The 21,847-nt window shown below is 37.0% G+C and overlaps 1 protein-coding gene and 1 long non-coding RNA gene across 2 annotated transcripts in view; one reads left to right on the forward strand and one right to left on the reverse strand.

Annotated features, from left to right (window-relative positions):
* The window catches only part of LOC148127315 (uncharacterized), a 58,302-nt gene extending 37,275 nt beyond the window's left edge, over positions 1-21,027 (forward strand). The window contains exons 3-4 of the long non-coding RNA XR_015742208.1: positions 18,929-19,044; positions 19,440-21,027. This is a non-coding gene — a long non-coding RNA (uncharacterized LOC148127315). The remainder of the gene's footprint in view (positions 1-18,928; positions 19,045-19,439) is intronic.
* LOC148127316 (protein FAM240B-like) lies at positions 1,156-18,579 on the reverse strand. The gene is made up of 3 exons (XM_087926840.1): positions 18,449-18,579; positions 2,341-2,483; positions 1,156-1,666 (listed from the first exon to the last, which is right to left on the reverse strand). The coding sequence occupies exons 2-3, from the start codon at positions 2,478-2,480 to the stop codon at positions 1,582-1,584; spliced, it is 225 nt and encodes a 74-aa protein (XP_087782966.1). The 5' UTR covers positions 2,481-2,483; positions 18,449-18,579; the 3' UTR covers positions 1,156-1,581.
* Positions 21,028-21,847: the final 820 nt, after the last annotated feature.

Consider the following 21,847-nt stretch of genomic DNA (forward strand, 5'->3'; position numbering starts at 1 on the left):
AAAAGCAAGAAATAAAGGACAGGCAAGACCCTGGGTGGCCAGGTGGGCCAAACAGCAGCATACACAGAACTGGTTCGGTGTCTGCTACTCTTCAGAGCTACCGGTTCTTTAGAACCGGGCAGAACTGGTAGCATCCCACCCCTTGATTGAAGACAGGGAGATGTTCCATGCCTGTTACCTGTTAGTTCAGACTCTTTCCAAACACTAAACCAAAGTTAAAAAAAAATAGTTTGGCTGGCAGGTCACAGGTGTGGATAGGTAAGGATGAACTGAGAGAGAGTGATCCATGATGAGACAAGCTGTGTCCTCAACTAGTTCTGGAAAAGAAATGGCATGATTGTGAATAAACAGTCACAGCCATCAGCACATGTGATATTGTGAGAAATGGCAAAATGATATCAACCTAAAAGAAATAAAACTAGTAAGAAGGTTGCCATACAAATTCTCTTACAGTAAAAGCGAAGAAACACTCATTACATACTCATTGGTATCAGAACCAGTAGTCAAAGATTGGCAGAGCTACCTATCTCTTTTCCCTCACTTCAGTTGAACATCTTTGCAGCTGAAGACATCTAGAGTCCAGGAAGGCTGGATTTACTTACTTCTGTGGCACCTCTTGATACTTGGAGGGTGATATCCCCCAATGTCAAAATAGTAATGTGTGCAAGAGGTGTGTGGACATACTTCCCTTCCAAAAATAAAGAACTGGGAGTACAGACAGATCCTCTGGCCTCAGGGCTATCTCCAAGGTACAGCTTTCATGCATTTGCAGTTACATATAGCTCTAATGACATATGTAATGTTCCAAAAGCAAACATTATGTTTCAATAATATTGATCGGTTGCCTCTCAGTCTGAAGGCCTCCTAGGGCAATATATAAAATAATAAATTGATAAGAAAAAAAGTATAATTCTGAAAGTTAAAACAGTATGCTAGACTCTAAAAAAGTGGTGAATAAGAAAAAAGCAGAGAAGTGTTTTAGTTGAAGAGCAACTCAAACTGTAATATAATCAATCTATCTATCTATCTATCTATCTATCTATCTATCTATCTATCTATCTATCTATCTATCTATCCATCCATCCATCCATCCATCCATCCATCTATCCATCCATCTATCCACCTATCTATCATCTCTCTCTCTCTCTCTCTCTCTCTCTCTCTCTCTCTCATATCAGAGCATTCTAGGACTTCTGCCTAGACTGGGGATTCAGGAGAAAATCTTAGGAAAAATACAAACAACATCTGTATTGTTACCAAGAAAATTGCATGAACATGTTCATGAGATCGTTAGACTCTGAACTCCTCTTGAAAGGAAAATATTACATATATTTCTAACATAAAGTCAGGGTTATTCTTAAATCATTCTTCCCCTTGGCTGGTAGCCTCCAAGTATGTTACAACTATTATGTTGCCTAGGAATTCTGGGAGTTGTGGTCCAAAATATCTGGAGAGTATTCAGTTCTGGAAAGTTGCTTTAAGCAAATGCAAGCCAAACACTACAGCTTTGCCTTAGTGCAAATTTTCTTCTTTCAGTTTAAGCCATTTTCCAAACAATGTACATAAACCTGCGCTTTTTCTTCATTGAGGGACTTCTTTGTTTTCTTCATGTTCTTTTATCATTTTTAATCTTTTTTCCAGCATTGCTTTCCATTCATTTCTGAGTCTGTTTGGAAGAAAGGCAGTTGGTTAGCAAAGGCATTACGTAGCTTTGGCCAAGTCAATGGAGAATGTACTACTACTACCACCTTTCTATGTTAATTTCGCATAACCAGGAAAGGGTTGCTGGACTAAACAGATTTTTAAAATTTCTGTTGAAAGCTTTCTACTCCTACATTTTTCCAAGCAATTCTTGCTTCTCTCAGCTGGGTATAATTGCCTTAGATAGAATATAAGGGAGTTTGTTGTAGTGATTAAGATATTGGGCAAAAGCCTGGGAGACCGTGAATTCTAGTCCCACCTTAGGCACAAAGTCAATTTGGTGACCTCTTCAGCCAGTCACTCTCTTTCAGCCCTAGGAAGCAGGCAATAGCAAATTATTTCCAAAAAATTTTCAAGTAAGTTGCAGGAACTAGTCTAGGTAATTGCCAAGAGTCAAAAAGTGACTTAAAGGAGAAAGAAAAAAAAGAAGGAAGGAAGTCCAGATATTCCTTTCCATTGGAGAACACTGCTATGCCCCCAAAGTCCTGCCATATTGCCATTCTGGGGAATAGGGCATTATCTTTTCTCGAAGTCAGAAATTGTTCTGGTCCCATTCTCACATATCTACTGCATATATTGTTTATGAGATTTACAAACAAATAAAATCAATCACAAATGGTCAACCAAGTACACACTCACTTGGTCAATGCACTTCTCTGTAAACGGTCTTTCTCGGCTTTCGAATGTTGAGTTTGCTTCTCAATGGTCTTTTCCCAGAAGATTTTCAGCTCACCAGTCTCACAGGCAAGGACTTCATAGCGAAAATATTGATTGTTCATTTTCTGTAAAGGGGAAAGAAAAAAATTCCCCCACCCCAAATTAGAAATTAAAAAACTGCTTCATTCTTCCATGTCTCTGCTATGGCCTATTGTGCAAGGCACTCATAATTTCACAGAAACATATTAGCTTGTTTTTCATTCCTAAAGCTCCTAAGAATTGTGATATATAATTGTTCATTTAATAGAGGATGTGATTATAAAAGCAAAACAAAACCATCCATCTTTTGCTTCCATATAACTGTAAACATAAGAAAGATGTGCCATCAACTTCTGCCATCATCCAATTACATTTTAATACATTCTGAAAAGAAACTAGATTACATAATTACGTCCATGTGATTTGGCCCTATTATAACTAGACTATAAGTTCATAGCAGACATTTAAATGTTCAAAGCCTATGATTCTGGAGAATATTCTCCTATTTTTGTACCCCAGAATGCATCAGATAAGAGAGGAAGAAAGAAACAGCAAGTTAGAAGCTTCCTTTCTTGTTTTTAAATGTTTAAAGGAGATTCTCAGTAATCCAAGTCATGGTTTCAAGAGGCAACTGGACTTTCTGGTTTTACTTTGAAGACATTTCACCTCTTATCCTCATCCTCATCCTCATTTTGTTTTTAAATGAACAAAAATTCCTCATGGGAAATTAAATTCTCTTAATTCTCATGAGAAATTGATACTCCAGAACAACCACAGAGAAATTGACAATCACAAGTAAATCTTTTCTGGTCAAATTAATGGATTAAAAAAATGATGCTAGTATTTTAGGTCATCTTATTTTTAACCAGCCTTCCAAAACATTTACACTCCTGAAACTGCTGAATGGCAATATATTCAGCTAAATTTACTACAGAATTTGGATCAGATGCATTAGCAGTATCCAGAACTCCTAAGTTGTTGTTTTAATTGAAAAAAAAAACTTGGAATGATCTAAATCTTCAGAATTTTATAATAGTACACATGATAACTTACGATGATAGACATGGCAAGTTACAAGAAAACTAGAGCCTTCAAATAATCTGCTTTACAAATCAATGGGGATAGTACATCAAAGAATGCTAAATATGTGTCTTTTGATCATAAAATGCATTTCATCAAATAGAGGATTCTTTGTTAAGTGCATTGCATTGTACTGATTATTTTGTCATCAGTCTTGCTTGGCAGGGACATTACTGTGATGTGTGAACCCGATCAATGAACTGAAATGGTTTTGCTGAATTAGGGGATGAAGTTGGTTGAATGCCAACTTCATTAATAAAGGATGTCTTCAACGTAGGGAAAGACATTGGTAATCTACTAGTAGAGATGTCAGCTTGGAAGCTGGCCTTACATTTAATGACTTTCTACTTTCTCCAGACTATTCTTCAGTAATGTTTTAGGTCTTAAGGACAAACTACATGTATAACGTGAAAGTGGCATATCCCTTTACCTTGTAATTACTGATAAGAGTTAGGGTCTGAGTTAGGATTGTAGCATGTGACAAAGGAAAAGTGAAACTTCCTATGTGTAAAAATTTATAAGAAGAAAAAATGATTGCCAATTGGAAGTTTATGAATGTTTTTTAAATGTCTGCATATAGATGCGTGCCTGAATGTCTGTAATGGTCAAAGTCAGGAGGGAAACAGCATCTGATTCTAATCCTAATTAGGAGTCTGCTATTTTTTAATAACTATAAAGATTAAAAACTACAGATGATGTCCTTGAGAAAATAAAACCCATGTAACAAACTACGATTGTGTTATAGTTGTCACAAATATTTTTGGATGATTAGTTCTTTAAAAAACCAGCAGCATACTTTTCTCGCTTACTTCTTAATATGTATGATCTAGCAAAACTATTTTTATGAAAAAAATATTGCTAGAATAATTAAAGCACAAGAGCTAATTTGATTACACTGTAGTTTGAAGGAGATAAAGAGGCCACTGGGGGACCACTGGTTATGAAAGTAAGATCTTAGGAGGTGGGTTGTTTTATTAGGAGATAATTCTTATTGAAGGCTCATTAGGGTTTGTTCTGAACGACAAAATGTATTGATTTTTCAGTTAATCTTTGCAGTGTATCCATTCATTTCAAATTAAAGTGAAGAAGGTTAACTTTGCTCATGATTGCATAATTGTGTTCCTTTAAAAAGTATAATTTCCTTGGAAACATTGCCTACTTTTTAATGTTATTTCTTTGCCAATCACTTCTAGGCAAATACTGTTTTATATCAGGACAAAAGGACTGCATAGGAGTGCCTATCAGTACCATCTCTTCTTCCCTCTGCCTGCTCCACTTTGGTTAATGGCACTGCAATCAAACCATTAATAAAATTGAGAAATTATCCTGAAGTTTGTTATAACAAAGCTTGTTTGCTGCACAATGGTTCTCAGCTTATTTGTGTATGTATAGAACAGCTTTCCCCAAGATGAATTGGATTGCAGCTCTCATATTTTACAGTAAGCATGCAGTTGACACATGACACAATTGAATAGAGCAGCTAATGCTTTCAAAGTTAGGAGTGAAATTCAAACTTCTTTTGCTAAACAAAATTCAAAAGGCACTTTAGAGGAGATGCAGAGAAATGGGAACCTGATCAGAGAAGGTCAGTGGGCGTGATCAGGGAACTAGAAATTAAGCCCACAAAAGAGTGATTCACGGAGCCTTCAATGCTAAAGAAAAGGCAGCACCTGTAGTAATCAGAGGATATAAAAGATATAAAAGAAAAGAAGTATTAGTAATTGTTCTTCGGACAGAGTTTTGGGTAGACAACAGTGGATTTAAATTGGGCAAAGGTAGATTTTAATTCCATGTTAGACAAAAACTACCCTATTATAAAAGCAATTCAACCAAATACTCATCTAGAGATGAGGGTCTTGTTTTCCATGGATATGTTTAAGGTAGAAGAATTGAACACATGTTTGGTCTTTAATTTGGATTTCTGCAGTGAGCAGGAGATCAGTGGCTTAGATCAGGGGTGTCTGACCTTGGCCATGGCTTCAACATGGCTGGCAGGGCAATTCTGAGAGGAGAAGTCCACAGGTCTTAAAAGTTGCCAAGGTTGGTCACCCATGCCTTAGATGCTCCCTTCCTGTTCAGCACTGGGATTAAATTCAAAGAACTGAATGATAAAAGCAGAACTCTGTACTGACCAGGAATCCGTTAAGGCACCCCCAACAGAGAGCTCTCCAGCCTCAGTTTCAATGCATCAGAAAAAGGGGGAGGGTTCACAATCTCCCATAGCAATTGGTATGATTCCTGTATTTTTTTAAAGAATGCTATCTTGTATATAGTAAAATGATGTTATTTCCTAAGAAATATAGAGGTGAAATGATATTTCCTATTTTATCTGTAGCATCGGACTGAGCAACCTTGCAAGGAAAATAAAATTATTTGCTTTTCAGTTGCTAGTTGCCTCCCAGATTGTGCCACCAATTGGGCACTGCTTGCTTCCTTTACCCTCACTGTCTTTTCCCAGAGCAAATATGAAGACTAATTTTTATACCATAGTTCAACCACCCATAGTCTCTGCATTCACCCAAAGATTTACTGTCCCTCTCAACCAGGGCAAGAAACACAAAGCTGAGAACCTCTAATCTTCATATAAATTAAACCATGGGTTGGAAATTCAAAGATCTTGTATGTCAAGTGCAGCAATAAACCCTTTGAAGTGGGCAGTTGTTTTCAAAGCAATTGCTTGAATGTGTGCCCTGCGGTGTTTTGGCTTTTTCTCTTTGAAAAACCAACCTTGTGCCATGTTGTAGGTTGCCTGTCGTGCTCTGTTCAGTTTTGAAAAATAAAATGGATTACAACAAGGCAAGCATTAGAGGAAACACTGTAGTCCAAATCCCTCAGCTCCTCTGTGGTTGTAGACATTGGGTCTTTTATTGTGGGTTCCTCTTGTGCATTTTTATATGACTGCTTATGTATTATCTCTAATCCTTGAAGTTTGAAGGAAGAATTGTTTTTGTATTAGTGACTTGCTTCCTGGGGTTGCTGCAAAACTCTGAAGCACTATTATTGGATTTCGCAGTGGTTAGTTAGCATGAAGGAGCCTAAGGGCCCTTCAATACCTGCACAGTTCTTGGTTCCCAAACTCTCAAAAGCAATGTGAAGACAATCTTCTACTGTCTGGAATACCTGAGGATAGAAAATGTCCTCTCCTGAGCTACTGCAGATTTTGTAGGAGAAAGCCATCAACCAAAATACCCAACAGAAAAAAATATTGCCACTGGTAGTCTTACTTTTAATAATAATTTTATTAATGGTTACAATTAAAAAGAAAAAAAAAACTAATACAAACTAAAAAGAGAGCAAATACAAAAAAATAAATGCAGAAAAAAAAGAAAAATAGAAAATATAGTAAAGGGAAAAAAGAAATATATAAACAAATAACTTCCCCTTCCATCACAGTAAGTGATTTTCATATCACTCTCTCTTAATATATAACAAATGATCTCATCTCATATTCTGTCTTTTATCTATGGACAAATCCATAAAAGCATTGTCATTGCAGTCCTGATATCAGCAAAAGTCAATTCAGAATTACCAGAGATAAAAACAAATTTATGGTAACCTTAACCAAATAAGCCAACTTTTGATGATCTTGGCCTTGAATCGCTCCAAGCTTGATTTATTTTTTCGTAAAAAATATTTTTATTTATTAGATTTGTGGGCCATCCATCTCATTAAGAGGCGACCCTGGAAATCCTTTAAAACCTTAACAACTCTTTTGTAAATCCAATATAGGAAAGTTATTCAAGTCACTCTTTTGGTTTGTTATTTGTATGTTTCTTTTAGTCATGAAGACACTAGCTGGTTTCAATTGTATATACAATATATCATTTTTTTTCGCATCTAGTTCTTGTCATTTTTTATGACAAGACATGCATCTATGTCATGCCCCTGATGGAGACTGACTCTGAGGGAGAGGAGAACAGCGGACAGGGAATGGAAGTGTGGCTCCGGAGGTTGTGGAGGAGCTGGGGAAGGGCAGAGGCCGGCTGAGCAGTCAGAGGAGGACCCAGGACCATCCCTTATCCATCCTAGGGCATGCAGGGAAGAGAGGATAAGGGAGAGACATGGTCTCCTCGGGAGGAAAGGGCCTTGATCCTCTTCATGGGCTGCAAGTGTGATAACTGAATAAGAGTTTGGACCTGCTTACTGGCAAACGCTGGAAACAAATTGTGTAAATATCTCTAGTTTATAGTTACTCTCTGAGTGTGTGTTATCTGTGGACATCCTCCAGCCCTTATCTTGCCTGGTTTGTGTTGCTTTTTTCCTTCTTCGTGTAACTGTGTGGGAAGGATTTTTTGTCTTCCGTCAAAGATATTCGGAGCTTGGAAGCAAACTGAAGGAATAAAAGGGGCTTCACCTGTTTTCTGTGACTGTGTTTGTTTTGTATCCCACCCTGGGTCATCACAATCTATCATTTTTAAATGCATGTTCAAATTAATTTCAGTCTTGTGCAGTAGGACTTGTTCCCCTTTCACAACATTAAATAAATTGGGTCTATCAGAAACTAAACATGTTGGGACATGTTTCTTAAGGACAGCATAGAAATGTAACAAATAACTTTGGGCTGCTATAACTCACTTATGTAACAGATCATAGTTTAACTCTTAGTGCAGTATGCAGATGACTATAATCACACATATAAGCCATTACAGGCTTGTCATTTGTTAATCTTGCAATTATACATTAGAGTTGTACAGACTTTGCCACTGTCGTTATCTTGTGACAGTTTCTTTGCCACTGTCACTTTCTTGTGATAGTTGTTAAATGCAATTGTTTAGTAACATGATTGTTAAATGAATCTGGCTTCCCCATTGACTTTGCTTGTACCATCACAAAAGGGATCACATGATCTCAGGACACTGCAACCATCATAAATATGAGTCAGTTGCCAAGTGGCCAAATTTTGATCACATGACCATGGGGATGCTGCAATGATTGTAAGTGTGAAAAACAGTCATAAGTCACTTTTTCACTATGGTTGTAACTTTGAATGGTCACTGAATGAACTGTTGTAAATTGAGGATTACCTGTATATATACCTGTAAGACGGATTACTTCCGTCTTAAGAAGTAAAAGAGAATAATGGCTTGGAAGCTGCAAATACCCTACTAGCTCCACATAACCCACCCATTTTTGAGTCACCAAAAGCATGGTGGATCTAAAAATGGATCCAAAAAGTTGCTGCTGTTTTTGGATTTGGGACTGGAAAAATGGACACCTTTTAATTAAGGTACCAATTTCACCCCTTAAACAGATCATGGCCCTGCATACTTTTGTAATGCAATCCTGTATTTCTATATAACTGCCCTATCTCAATTATTCCCAATTTGTATTTGGAGACCATAATATACTGTAGATGTCTAATCTCACCACCAGCATGCTACCAATCTTTTTTGGTGCACTAAAACAAACAGATAAATAAGTAAATGGTCCAAATCTTGTGAGATTGTTAATTGTCTGCAAAATACTGATTTCTCATTCAATATCTCATGAGACTTCAGAATAAGTCTCTAGCTCACGGGTATCAAACTTGCTGTGCCATGTTGCCATCACTTGATGTTTCACGATGTTTTTCCCATTTGCGAAGCTGGGATGGGCATGGCCTGTGCGTGATTCATCCAGCCCTTGGGTCACCAGTTTGACACCCCTGCTCTAACTTCTTGTGAGGTTTGATGATTTCAAAATAATTTGACTTTTTTAAAAAAATGGAATTTTGAGATGTTCGAGAACAAGATTCTCTTGTATAGTGTGCTGCCTACAGGCATTGTAGTATTACCAATCCTTTGCTTGGGCCAAGTTCCTCAAAGACCTTTACTGACAATTGATTGATTTACCCAAAGAAAAGGATTGGGAACTGCTTCTTTACATGACAAGGGTAAGGAGGGGAACAAGTTCAAAAACAGAGAACGTAGCTTTAAGTAGGAGCTACTACTTGCTTACTTAAATGCCGGATTTTTAAATCTTTGAAGATGAGCAAATAGTAATGTTCTGAAAACTATGCAAACTGTTTCAGGCAAGTCTTTCTGTAAATCTCTGGGGTTACTCCTGGCCTGTTACTGCTGCAGAAGTTCTAACTGAATAAGATTTAATTTAAGCCTGGGGTGACCTGCTTGCCAAAAGACAACAATGAGAAACCTGCTCCCTGGCAATAATTTCTGACACTGGACTAGTTGTAAACAGGCTGAGCAGATGCATCGGCTGCCAAATGAAAGAAACAATCGGACAGAGAGAAAACACTTTTACTATATGAGATACTACAGGAAAGCTTATTTTTAGATTTAATCATATTAAATTGCAATGATTATTTTTGGATTGAATTTGCAAAGATAGGGCTCACAGAGATTGGGCAACCAAAGAGGCAAATGAAATTTGGAAACAGTACTAATGTTGTAATGTGGAAAGCAAGATAGATCAAATGTATTTCAGTATCTACAAAATAGAGGAAAAGATGAAAAAATAGGAGTTTCCGTCTGGCATTTACAGCCATGTCCAGAAAATAAGGATTATGGCAGGATAGTTTTCAATTTCCCAGAAGCAGTTGATTTAGGTAATTTTCCCAGTAATCACGTATAGCATTTTCTAGAGTCACCCAGAAAACATTAATATGGAACTTATAAGTCTGATGGAGTGTTGGAATGAATATTTCTAATCCTCATAATTTATGCATAAAATACCTAACTTTCCTCTGGCCCAAACGGTTAACCAGGAAAGGCAACTGGCTTTCTGACTGGGTTCGGATGCTGGGTTTAACATGTCTGCTTTTATGCTTGCTTAACTATCATTATTGATCCAATGAGAATTGGCTGAGTTCACAAAACGCTAAACCAAACCAAACACTCCACTGCCTGATTTAGTTACAATATATGAATCTAAGATTTTATGATGATGACCCTTAGTCTTCTTCAATGTCGTTCTCTCTTGAAATTTTGGATTTCAGCTTCCACTGTTGATTATTAATATGGTAAAAGAATATGCCACAATGGAATTATGGGGACTGAAGTTCAGCACATTTATAGATCAATAGTCAGAGAAGAAAAGAACGGAGGGAACGTATCTTTATATAAGTCACTCCAGAGTTCATAATTGTGTTGCAATTTTGCGAAAACCTATGGTTGCAAGTAAATATTTTAAATCAGGATAATTGTGTGTTCCAGCCTATCAAAATCTAGAGAAAGTAGGGAAAAAGTATCCAATTTTGAAAGTCATCCCTGAAATGGAAAGCTATATTTTTAGAACATATGAGCTTCTTTCTAGCTTCAGGTTAATGTTTCATTTTTTTGTACTATAAAGCCAAAAGATCATTGGGGTTTTCAGATGGAGACAATGGCAAATGCCAGGCCACTCCTACCTGTAGAATCTGAAGGTGATATAGGTATAGCCATGTTTTAGCGTAGCCATTTCTTATTCTTATTCTTTGCTTTTCCTAGGCATTCTATTTAGGGGTTTAACAATGCTTCAGGCTCGCCACAGTCTGGTAGCAGGAAAGGGGGTTTGTAGAGATAAAGGGGGATGTTGTAGTCGAAATAACATTCTTTCCCATGGGAACTAAGGGTGTGACTGCAGGTGGTTGGAAATGGAGTTTGGAGGCACCAGCTTGGATGGACTGAGAGCTGATTGGGGAATGTGACTTTGGGGAGGAGTTTTGAAAGTTTGCTTTTTTACTGGATGTAAATCCATGGTGCAGATAGAGCCGGATTTATACCAAGATCTTGCCAATTTGATATATTCCTAATAAAATGATCTTTGAAGGAAAGGCCTGCATTGGACTTCTCGTTAATGGGGAGGTATTACTTAGAAGCTTGATATTACCATTTCCATTTGACTGGAAGCCAACCACTAATATCTTCACTTTTGTTGACCTTACAACCCAAATAACTTGCTGGAAGTGCTACAAGCCACTTACCAGTGGATCAACAGGAGAATTAAAAAAAAATAAATTACCCAATCAAATGTCACCCTTTGACATGATAAAAATCTGCCCAATTCCATTCCAGACACTAACATAATAACATAAAGTGCTAATATGCCCATCTATGTTTCTTGGAATGGTGTGTGTGTATGTGTGCGTGTTTCTGCTCTCTGTCTCTCTCCATCCATCCAGCTACTATGCGATGAAGCTTCTCAGCTGACATTTCTCTGTTGTACTTAAAAAGCCCTGTTGTTGCAGCAGATCCTGTTTCCAAATCAGGACAGAAGACCACGAAGGGTAGGAGAATACAGGTTTATTTGCACAAAAGGTTCTTGCCATTAGCATGGCGAATTCTGAACCCCCGGCTATTCCTGAGCGGGTTACTTTTATACAGCTCCCAGTCTCAGCGTACTACAAAAGGGGGAAGTAAGTCTAATTAGCCATTTTGCACAATTCAGCATATAAATACTTATCTTACACCATCTGTTATTTTCCATACCCACCCTTGCCACCCTTGCCATTTAGCTGTTTACAGGAACATATCTAGTTCATAGGTCATTATTCTTAGACTTAGATTCAGCAATTTTCTGGTTTTCACAATATCATATTAAGCAACTTCTATAATATTTGCGATATAAGCTAAGAAACTTCTGCTAATTATAAGAATACTTTTCTGGTAACTTTCCATTCTGCTTCACTGTGAGGTACAAAGGGGAGTTCATCAGTAATTTTATAAGTGGACTTTTTTTTTCTTAACAAGCTGTAAACATTCTAAGATATTGCTATTGTAGCCAATGGGAATCCTGGAGTTTTTGTGAGATGGTATAAATACCAACCAACAATTTCCTGGAACTCTAGAATACTAAACCCTTATGGGATGATGGTAAGGAGATACCTCCCTTGAATACAACACTTTGGAGGTGGGCTGTTATGAACTAAGAAGGAGAGAACACTTGGGTTCCCTGAATGTGGATTTCTCTTAAGCGTAATCCTGAGTTATAACAGAATGCAGGCAATAGTTGAAAAGTAGACTTTTTAGGAAGATTGACTGTTGTTTGCTAGTCAAGAAAAGTATCATTCCCTGATGACAAAGGTCTAGGCAGCAAATTTATCCAGTGGCCAAACCACTTTCTTAATAAACTTTGGTTGGGCAATACAGGTAGTAACTAGTTTCTACCCATTAAAAACAAGGCTTTAGGGAACATTGTTGTGTCATGACAGGTGCAGTGGTTAAGACACTAAGCTAGAAACCAGGAAGTTGTAAAATTTAGTCCCACTCTAAAGGCAAACCAATTGAGAAAAGTGTGCCAAGAAAACCTCAGAGTCTAGTACAGGGAAGTTGGATCAAAAGGCCTGAAGATGTCTCCAATTCAGAGTGTAAGGAAGAAGATGTGATGAAGAGCAAAAAAAGAGCTACATTTGAAAACCGATAAACAAAATGTATCAGTGCGTATTAATCTAGTAGATGGATTATTTTATTACTTTAATTATTACAGCAAAGCGTCTCACATTCGGGCTGGCATGTATGAGCAGGAAACCAGACTTCAAAGAACTACATATTCTAGTGCTTTAAAAACACGTCCTGAAATATTCTGATTTTTGAAGGGCTTTTAGTAAGATATTTATTAGCACTGCATTGTTGTGCTTTCCTATGGGAAGTGTAATTATGATTGATGTAATTCTTCTCCGGTAACATTGTACTGCAAACCAGGGCATACAAAACCTTCGCCAGACCAATTCTCAAATACAGCTCATCTGCCTGGAATCCACACTGTATAATGGACATAATACAATTGAATTGAGTCCAGAGGTATTTCACGAGAAGAGTACTCCACTCCTCTATTCGCAATAGAATACCTTATGCTACCAGGCTTGAAATTTTGGACCTAGACAACTTAAAACTATGCTGCCTACAGTCTGATCTAAGCTTAGTGCACAAAATTGTCTGCTACAACGTCCTACCTGTCAATGACTACTTCAGTTTCAACTGCCATAATACACGGGCAAACAATAGATACAAACTCAAAGTAAACTGCTCCAAACATGACTGCAGGAAATACGACTTCAGCAACAGAGGGGTCAGTGCCTGAAACTCTCTACCTGACTCAGTTGTTACATCTTCAAACCCCCAAAACTTTAACCTTAAACTGTCTACCGTGACAGCGATCTCACTCCATTCCTAAGAGGTCTGTAAAGGGGCGTGCATAAGCACATCAGCATGTATGTTTATATGTTATGTTCATATTTATACTTGTTCATATTTATACTTGTTTTCTCATACATGCTTGACAAACAAAACAAATAAAAACAAATAAATAAAATGTTGCATCAGACCAGAATGCAAAGCCTCTGTAAAGACATAATGTAGCATTGCAAGCCCCAACATGTGAGGATTTGACATTCTGTTGGTGAAGAGGGCCCCTCCATGACATAACAGAAGGCTTACACAAGAAAGGGAAAGTGCTTCTGACAGCTGCATTGTGCTCAAAGAGGTTCCGCAATACTGTTTTGGTTAATCCTGACATTCAACTTGGTGGCACCGCATTGATAAGATTTTGGGGAAAGTTTGCTACGATGTTTCTTCATCCCTTGTATTTTTCAAAAGGAACTGACAATTCAGCTTTCTTCCATTCTGTCTCTCAAACAGATAAGAGCAAGCAACCATTGCACGATTCTGCAAACATGTTATGCATTTAATGCTAATTGATATATTCCATGGCAGATTCACAGCATTAATGCAACTTTCTCCATCCTATCGTAGACATATTTGGTGGGATTCAAATTTTTTTACTACCAGTTCTGTGGGCATGGCTTGGTGGGCATGGTGTGGCTTGGTAGGCATGGCAGCGGAAGGATACTGCAAAATCTCCATTCCCTCCCCATCCCACTAACCGCTGTTCTCCTGTGCAGGGCAACAAAAGAAGACCTAGCCGGTCAGCTGGGACTCAGGAGGGGGCGCGGCCAGTGGTGGTATTCTACCAGTTCTACCCAGTTCTGCCGAGCCGGTAGTGCCAATGAGCAGCAGAGACCAAACCAGTTCTTTCCAATGCTCTGCTGTTGGACCCACCCGCCACCCAGGCTCCCATACTAACCTTTATTCCCTGCTTTTGAAGTGCAGCTGCTTTGTGCGGCACAGCAGATTGTCATGCGGCAGCTGCTGAAGTGTCCGGAAGAGTGCAGGGTTGCATGAGGTGAGTTGGAAAGCCTCTGCGTCTGTGCATGTTTGGCGCGCATGTGCACAAAGTGTGTGTGCACATGCAAAGCGCGGCCACCAAACCCCACCCACCAAACCAGTGGTAAACTTTTTTGAAATGCACCTCTGGGCAGGGTCAGTCAGAGGTGGCATTTGCTGGTTCTCTGAACTGTTCAAAATTTCCACTACCAGTTCTCCAGAACTGGTCAGAACCTGCTGAACACCACCTCTGGTTTATCTGGAAGTTAAAAGCTGGATTAGATTTTTTTTTTGTTAACTTCTCCCTTATACTTTGGCTAGGAACTCATTTTATGGGGGTGCTGGTTGCTTTTTCAGTGGCAAATGGGTAATCTGTTTACACATCAAAACTGTCATGGAATGCTATCAGAAAGGCTGAATTAAGACACGAAGAGCCTTGGTTTGAATTTTGCGTGTGCTGTAAAGACAATCCAAGGCTGAAACAAAGAAGTAAGTTTTTCCTTCCCTCCCAGTTATCTGACCAAATGGATAAATCTTAAACCAGGAGTGTCCAACTTTGGAAATTTTAAGACCTGTGAACTTCAACTCCCAGAATTCCCCAGTCAGCCATGCTTAGACACCCCATTTTAGACCTTTACTAGTAATGGGCCAGTGGCCTGCATTACATGTAAAGGCAACATATTTGTATGTGGGCCTGAGTGGGCACATGCAGCTTTATCCTCCCACATGTTTGCATTGCTCCTGCATCCCAATTCAGGCAGTCCTTCCTTAGCGATCACAGTTGGGGCTGGCAACTCCATGCTAAGCATGCTTAGCAAGTGTAATTGCTAAGGGGAAAATCATGTGACGTGACAAGTTTATCATCTCAATTCCCATTTGGTCATTAAGCAAGTTTTTAATTTGTAAATGACCACAACTTGTGATTTACTTCTCCCGTTCTCCATTAACTCTTTTGTCACAAGTTGGTTGGGAAGTATACGGAGGACAATTATGTGACTGTAGGACACAGTGTCAGTAATGTGAGGATCGGTTGCAGAGTTGTTTTTTTACATCATTGTAATTTCAAATGGTCACTAAATGAGACAATCAATAAGCAAAGACTATCTGTGTATGCTATCACAATTGAATTGATCTGCCTATTCTGAACTCACATTGGCTGGTTGACACTGTGCGCTAAACCTTAAAGTATTCTCTATAAAGCACAATGACTGGATTTGCCAATTTCCTAATGTCAAGCCAAGCAAAACATATCAGAATTTACTGAGATGGGTGAATCTATTTACCAAATACAATCTTAATTATTAAACTTGCTGTTTTCCTCTGAGTTTATTAATGTCTTAAAGACACTTGCCAAGTGGCTAAAGAAAGAGAAACTTGGAAACATCTTTAGTTCAATCACAAAGATACAGTCCCCATTGGAGTTGGATTTTCTGCATAAGCTGGAAAGGGAGAATGTTTTCAAATCACCTCTATCCAATCTGGTAATGGATCTTCTTTCCTTTTTAGAATTACATATTAATTTTACTGAAGATACTTACATTGACTATTGTTCTTTTCCAACTATCTTTTTACCGTTAGAAAAAATTTATACAGCTTCACCAATTCAAAATAGGGACACTTGCACATTTTTTCATTGCATTGTCTATTTGATTGATGAGCAGCAATCTTTATAATGACAAGATGAAGCACATGACCATTTACAAAATGAGGGTTCTGTTTCAATCTACACAAGGACTATTTGCTTATCAACACTTTAAAGGTATTCTCTTAGAAAGAAGTTTGTACTGTCATTTTCATGAAATATAGTCTTTAAATGTAAATGTAATCTTTAAATGTAATCTTCCTATGTATAGCTTCATGAGTCCATTGGCATAGTAATTTTTTATAAGCATGACAACATTTTCTGTGATGCTACAACAGTGTCTCATTTTGAGCCAATATCAACATTAAGTAATACAAGAAGCATTGAGATAACTGGTGTATATTTGTGTATGTGTTTAAGTATTTAGATATAATAAGCATGGAAGGCTCAAGGACAAATATATCACCAAGCATTTGACTTTCACTAAAGTTTAAAGAAGAAAAAAGAGTTCCAATATAAAAGTCTCTAAAACATTTCGATTTAACTAGCATTGTTCATTTGATGTCTAGATAGATAAAGATTTCCAAAAGCATGAATTAATTAATCAACTAATAAGGATAACTTTATTCTGCCCCCAATATCAATGTGAGATATGTACTGTGATGTTGGCTGTTAACTGACATTTATCTGATACATGGTTGATTTTCTTAAATGAGCTCCCCAATTATTGGAAGGCACTTCAATGGAGAGATAGAAGTGCTAATTAATTATGTAAAGTCATTTCGGTTACAGTTCTCTGTGAAATGTAACTTTTTAGGAATTCAAAGAAAATCTTATTTCAGCGAAGATATGGAAATCAGAAATACACTTATGTTCGAGTTGAGATGTATGTGGCTGCAAATTACTTATTCTTTTTTCTGTAAGTTTAAGATTATGTATAAAGCTTTCCCATCTCACATTTTAATGTTATAACAATTTTGTCAGATACATTAGGCTAAGAGATATGCTTCCTTTAATTTTTCTAAATACCAAATTGATGCATATTTTTTGTTGTATTTATGCTTTCATATATTAAACTTTGAAGAGTTTAAGCTATTTTAGTAGCATATTTATTTTAAATTAAACATATAATAATATGTAAAATTAATCATCACAAGAAGGATTTCTGCAGTTAGAAGACAATGCATGTGCTCTGTGTAGTTATAGTATGATCATAAACTGCAATAATAAGTAATATAGTACTTAGGCTGTAAACTAATACAAGCAATTTTCACAAACACATGAACTTTGAAATATTAATTAGCTGTAATAACAAGTTTGGCATGCCATTTTTTCACAAAGTTTATTACCAGAAGCCTCTGTTCATATAGAAGACTATAAATTTTTACTGATTTCAAGACAAAAAGAAAAGACTTACAATAAACAAACACACACTTCAATTTAAAAGAAGTTAATACTAACTACAAGAAGCCTGGATTATTTAAGAAACTTGTTATCTGAAATCTGTTTGGGAACAAGCCTAACTGAGCCTAAATTAAAAAACAAAACATAGTTCATTTGTGCTTCATAGTTCATTTATTCACTAAGATAAAACCAAGTTCTAATGAAATGCATGAAATTTTGTTCTGATTCATCCATCTATATCTGTCTTCATAATATAACGACCAACATTCTGAAATAATGAGTGATTCCAGGTTCACAGTAGGTGCATCTCTGTAACAAGCCATAAATTATTGGTTTGCATGTTTATGGCCATTTTCTATGTCCAACCTCCAGGCTAATCATACCACCAGCTGCAAATGAATGAGTAATACATATGATGTACACAAATCACTGCTCATTCTTTGTTTAAAGAAAATATGATTGGAGTGACCTGTAATTGTTGATAGACAATTACAATTAAACAATACTGTAACTTTGAGTGTTCACAAATCTTTGATTCAAGGTTCCATCTATATCCAAATCAGAAACTGTGTTAAGAAATAAAGTGAAAAACTCCATGTATGTTAATACTGTATTTCAATTAAGAATGTGGCTCGATTTATATTACCTAGAAGCATTTGGAGGTATATTGTCCATTGGATGTGGTAAAGGACATAGTCTTAAAATATTTCCTCTGCATCAACAGTGCTAAGTATTTCAGAATGGTGTTGCTGAGAATTTCTCCTTGGCTTTTCCTTATGTTCTTAAATTTATTTACAAGATTTGAACCAATGATTTTACTCTAATGTGGCCAGTAACATCTTACCTTTGGTTGCCATGTATTAAAGCCACATGTGATTCATAGGGCAATCAAAAATGTCTTACTTACTTTTTAGATGGATTCTGTGTCACCCCAACCGATGACAACTATTATAAAAATGGACCTTGCTTCAGTCCAAGAGGTGTGAGAACAACAGTGAAATGCATATCGTACCTCTGTACTTTTTATTTGAAGTCAGGGTGGGGGAGGACGACATAAATCCTTCATCGCAGGAAGGCTATTTTAGAATAACTAGGAGACCAAACTCATTTCCTGAACATTGCAGCCCCCTGCCTGAGATAACCAGGAAACACAGCCTTCTTGAATAATGCTATCCCTCCTACATTATCTGATTCCACAGGGAGAAGAGGGTGTCCATTGCAAAGTCAGGAAATCAAAAGGACACTTTGAACAATGCTCCTTCTCTTAAGTTGCTCCTCCTCTTAAGTATCAAAGGAAAGAAGGAAGGAAGGAAGGATGTATCAATACATTCAGAATGAATTTTAACAACTCTCTCTCTTTTGTTTTTTTTCCTATCCTAACCTCCAGCTCTGGTATTCCTTGATAGCCTTCCATTCAAGTTTGTGCCAGACCGACATGAGATTAACCAAGATCCATAAGGAGGCTCATATACAAGGATTAAATTTGTCTTTTGCTTATGCATGGTGAATATATTATTTATACGCCACCTTGAGAGCTTTATAAAGAAGAGGCAGAAATGCCCAATCATAGAGGAAAGTCAATATAATACATTTATAATATCCATAGAGTGTTTTGGAAAATCAGGGATGTCTATTTTTAATCTGGCATTTTAATAAACCACATTGGAAATAGACCTATTTGCTCCATTTTGTTACCGAAGTTAGCTTAACCTTAAAAGATCTATGGAAGCCATGTATCTATTTATTTTAGAAATATATACAACTGCTCAATTTTAGAATGGATGATGAAAACACACGATTTTTAGGATCATTCTGCATTGTCTTATATTATAGTATTTATTGTTCTATCATCAAACATCACCAAAACGTACAACTTTCTCTCTTTTTTTATTTCTCAGGTCACTGACAAATGAAGGCTATTGGTCTCAGGTCAAATTCCCCATGCCACTGGCAAAATCAAAACCTACAAAACCTAAGGCTGTATTTCATTGATTCACTTTAACCCTCTAAACTGGTTTATCATTAATTGAATTATGAGACAATCTGCTTCTTAAGAACTTCCTGGGATGAAATCTAAGGAAGTTCCAATTTACACCTCTGCCAACTTTTGCTCTTTTTACTCACGTAATTCTTTTCCAATAACTTATCTGAGATGACTAATGCATTAACATGGGTGAGATAGCAGAGATTATTAGAATAACCTTGGACTAAAGCTTCTCTAGTTAATAAATCAAAGCATTAAGTTTATTTACAAAAGTCAACATAGTGCTGAAGTCAGGGACAAATTCATGATCATTTCAACATTCAGTTCTCTACAAATTGAATTTTTGGATGTGTCAGTTCAGCCTTGCAAAAAATTTCAAACTTTGTCTCTGCATAGTGAGATTGTTAATTAAACTTGTCTTGACCATGGGAATCAATAGACATTCTGATGTAAACTAAGCAGAGAGTACTGAAGCATGCTTATCATTGCTCATACAGCTGCATTCCATGTAAAGTTCCGAGGTTGACATCTGTGTTCTAGAGCAACTTCATGTAGCATTCATTGCAGCAACCAAGCCATGAGGTGGTTAGGTATGAGTCATTGTCTGTAATCCCACCTCCACTTTAATGTGATTCATATCAGAAAACAGCTTTCTGTTAGCATTTATACTAAGTTGAAGAGGAACTGTAGATCCCAAACCTACATAGGAATACGACAGCAAAGAATTATTTACTGAATTTATAAACTGCCCATAGTAGGAGAAACAGCATTTTACATATTAAGCTCAAGCTGATGGTTGCAAGATGGAATCTTACCTATTTTGTGTTTATTTTGACATCAAATATGAGTAGAAAGGGATGAGGCTTTGGTTGCAGTGATGTAATTTCAATCCTGACTTTTTAAATCCACCCTACACCTCTTACTACTAGGTTAAATCCTTTGCAAATATGTTCTATGCTATGGTACTCATTATGCATATTTAGGAATGATCAGGTATAACTTTGTAAAATAAATGATCGAATAAGAACTCTCTTACATTAGGTACAAATTCTGCGCATACTAAGCTAGTGTTCTCATAGTGAGAAACTGACCAGCCTCATATACAGTTCTGAGAAACTTAGTTATTCCAAGCCACCTTTTAAAATGCATTACATTTTCTTCAATTCCATCTTCTTACGTAGCTATGTAATAGCTCAGAGCCTGACCATCTGCAAGACTTCTGCTCTCATTACAAATCTATCTGGCTGCTAAAATCTGCCCTACTTAAAATGTTCTGGCTGTCAGCGGCCTGATCGTGTGGCCGATAGAAAAGGCTTAGTCCCAAGGTCTGCGATGCATTCTGGTTTTTTTTTAAAAGATACCCACGTCTCTTTTAACAGCTTTTGATTGATTGCAAATTAACATTTGCACTGATATTAATTTGTGCTTTTTCATATTTATCTAATCCTGGATTTTGTTGATTGTTTGCTCCTTTAATGTCAAGTTTCAGAAGAAATGTGTGTGTGTGTGTGAGGGGGGGGAACGAAGGAAGAGAAAGAAATAAAAGAAAAAGAAAGAAAGAACAAAAGAAATCAAAGAGAAAGAAAGAAAGAAAGAAAGAAAGAAAGAAAGAAAGAAAGAAAGAAAGAAAGAAAGAAAGAAAGAAAGAAAAAGAAAGAAAGAAAGAAAGAAAGTTGAGTTGCTAGTGAAAAAATTCAGTACATTTATGACTGACAAATGTCAATCATAATCTCAGTTACCGATAAATTTTATCTGCTCTGTTTTCCCCATCCTGGTTCCTTCCAAATGTGCTGGACAACAGGTGTCTATCAAAAGAAATGTCAAAAAACCCAATCATAGATTTCCTGTGTCATGTGTAATTGAGCACTCATTAGACTATAAACAAGGGCACACCAAAGCAGAACTAAAAAGCTGCCTACTTGCATTAATGCTGTGTTCTTGAATGTCATTTTCTCATGGCACTGTCATAAATTTAATATTCAGCAAGTCAAGGCTCGTTTGAGTTATAGTAGGCAAATCCCAGTGGGCCGATTAAATTTGTACCACTGTAACTTTATGGCTTCTTGAGAACTTCATACCATACAACATGTCTTAATCCAAAATATTAAGATCAATAATAGCACCTTGAGTCTCCTTTTCTATGCATGTACTGCCTACAGACCTACTGCCCTTATTATCTATCCTTTCATTCTCATACAGCATCTGAATAAGGGTCCTTACGGGAGGGAGAGGATGACAAAATGGATGTCATTGACATCACAGTTCAAATCCTATGACTTTCATACTAGCATCAGCCATCAGGATGCAAGTATGAAAGGCTGT

Source organism: Pseudonaja textilis, chromosome 2 (assembly GCF_049901715.1).
Source record: "Pseudonaja textilis isolate UNSWEBS1 chromosome 2, rPseTex1.2, whole genome shotgun sequence".
NCBI classification, from domain to species: domain Eukaryota; kingdom Metazoa; phylum Chordata; class Lepidosauria; order Squamata; family Elapidae; genus Pseudonaja; species Pseudonaja textilis.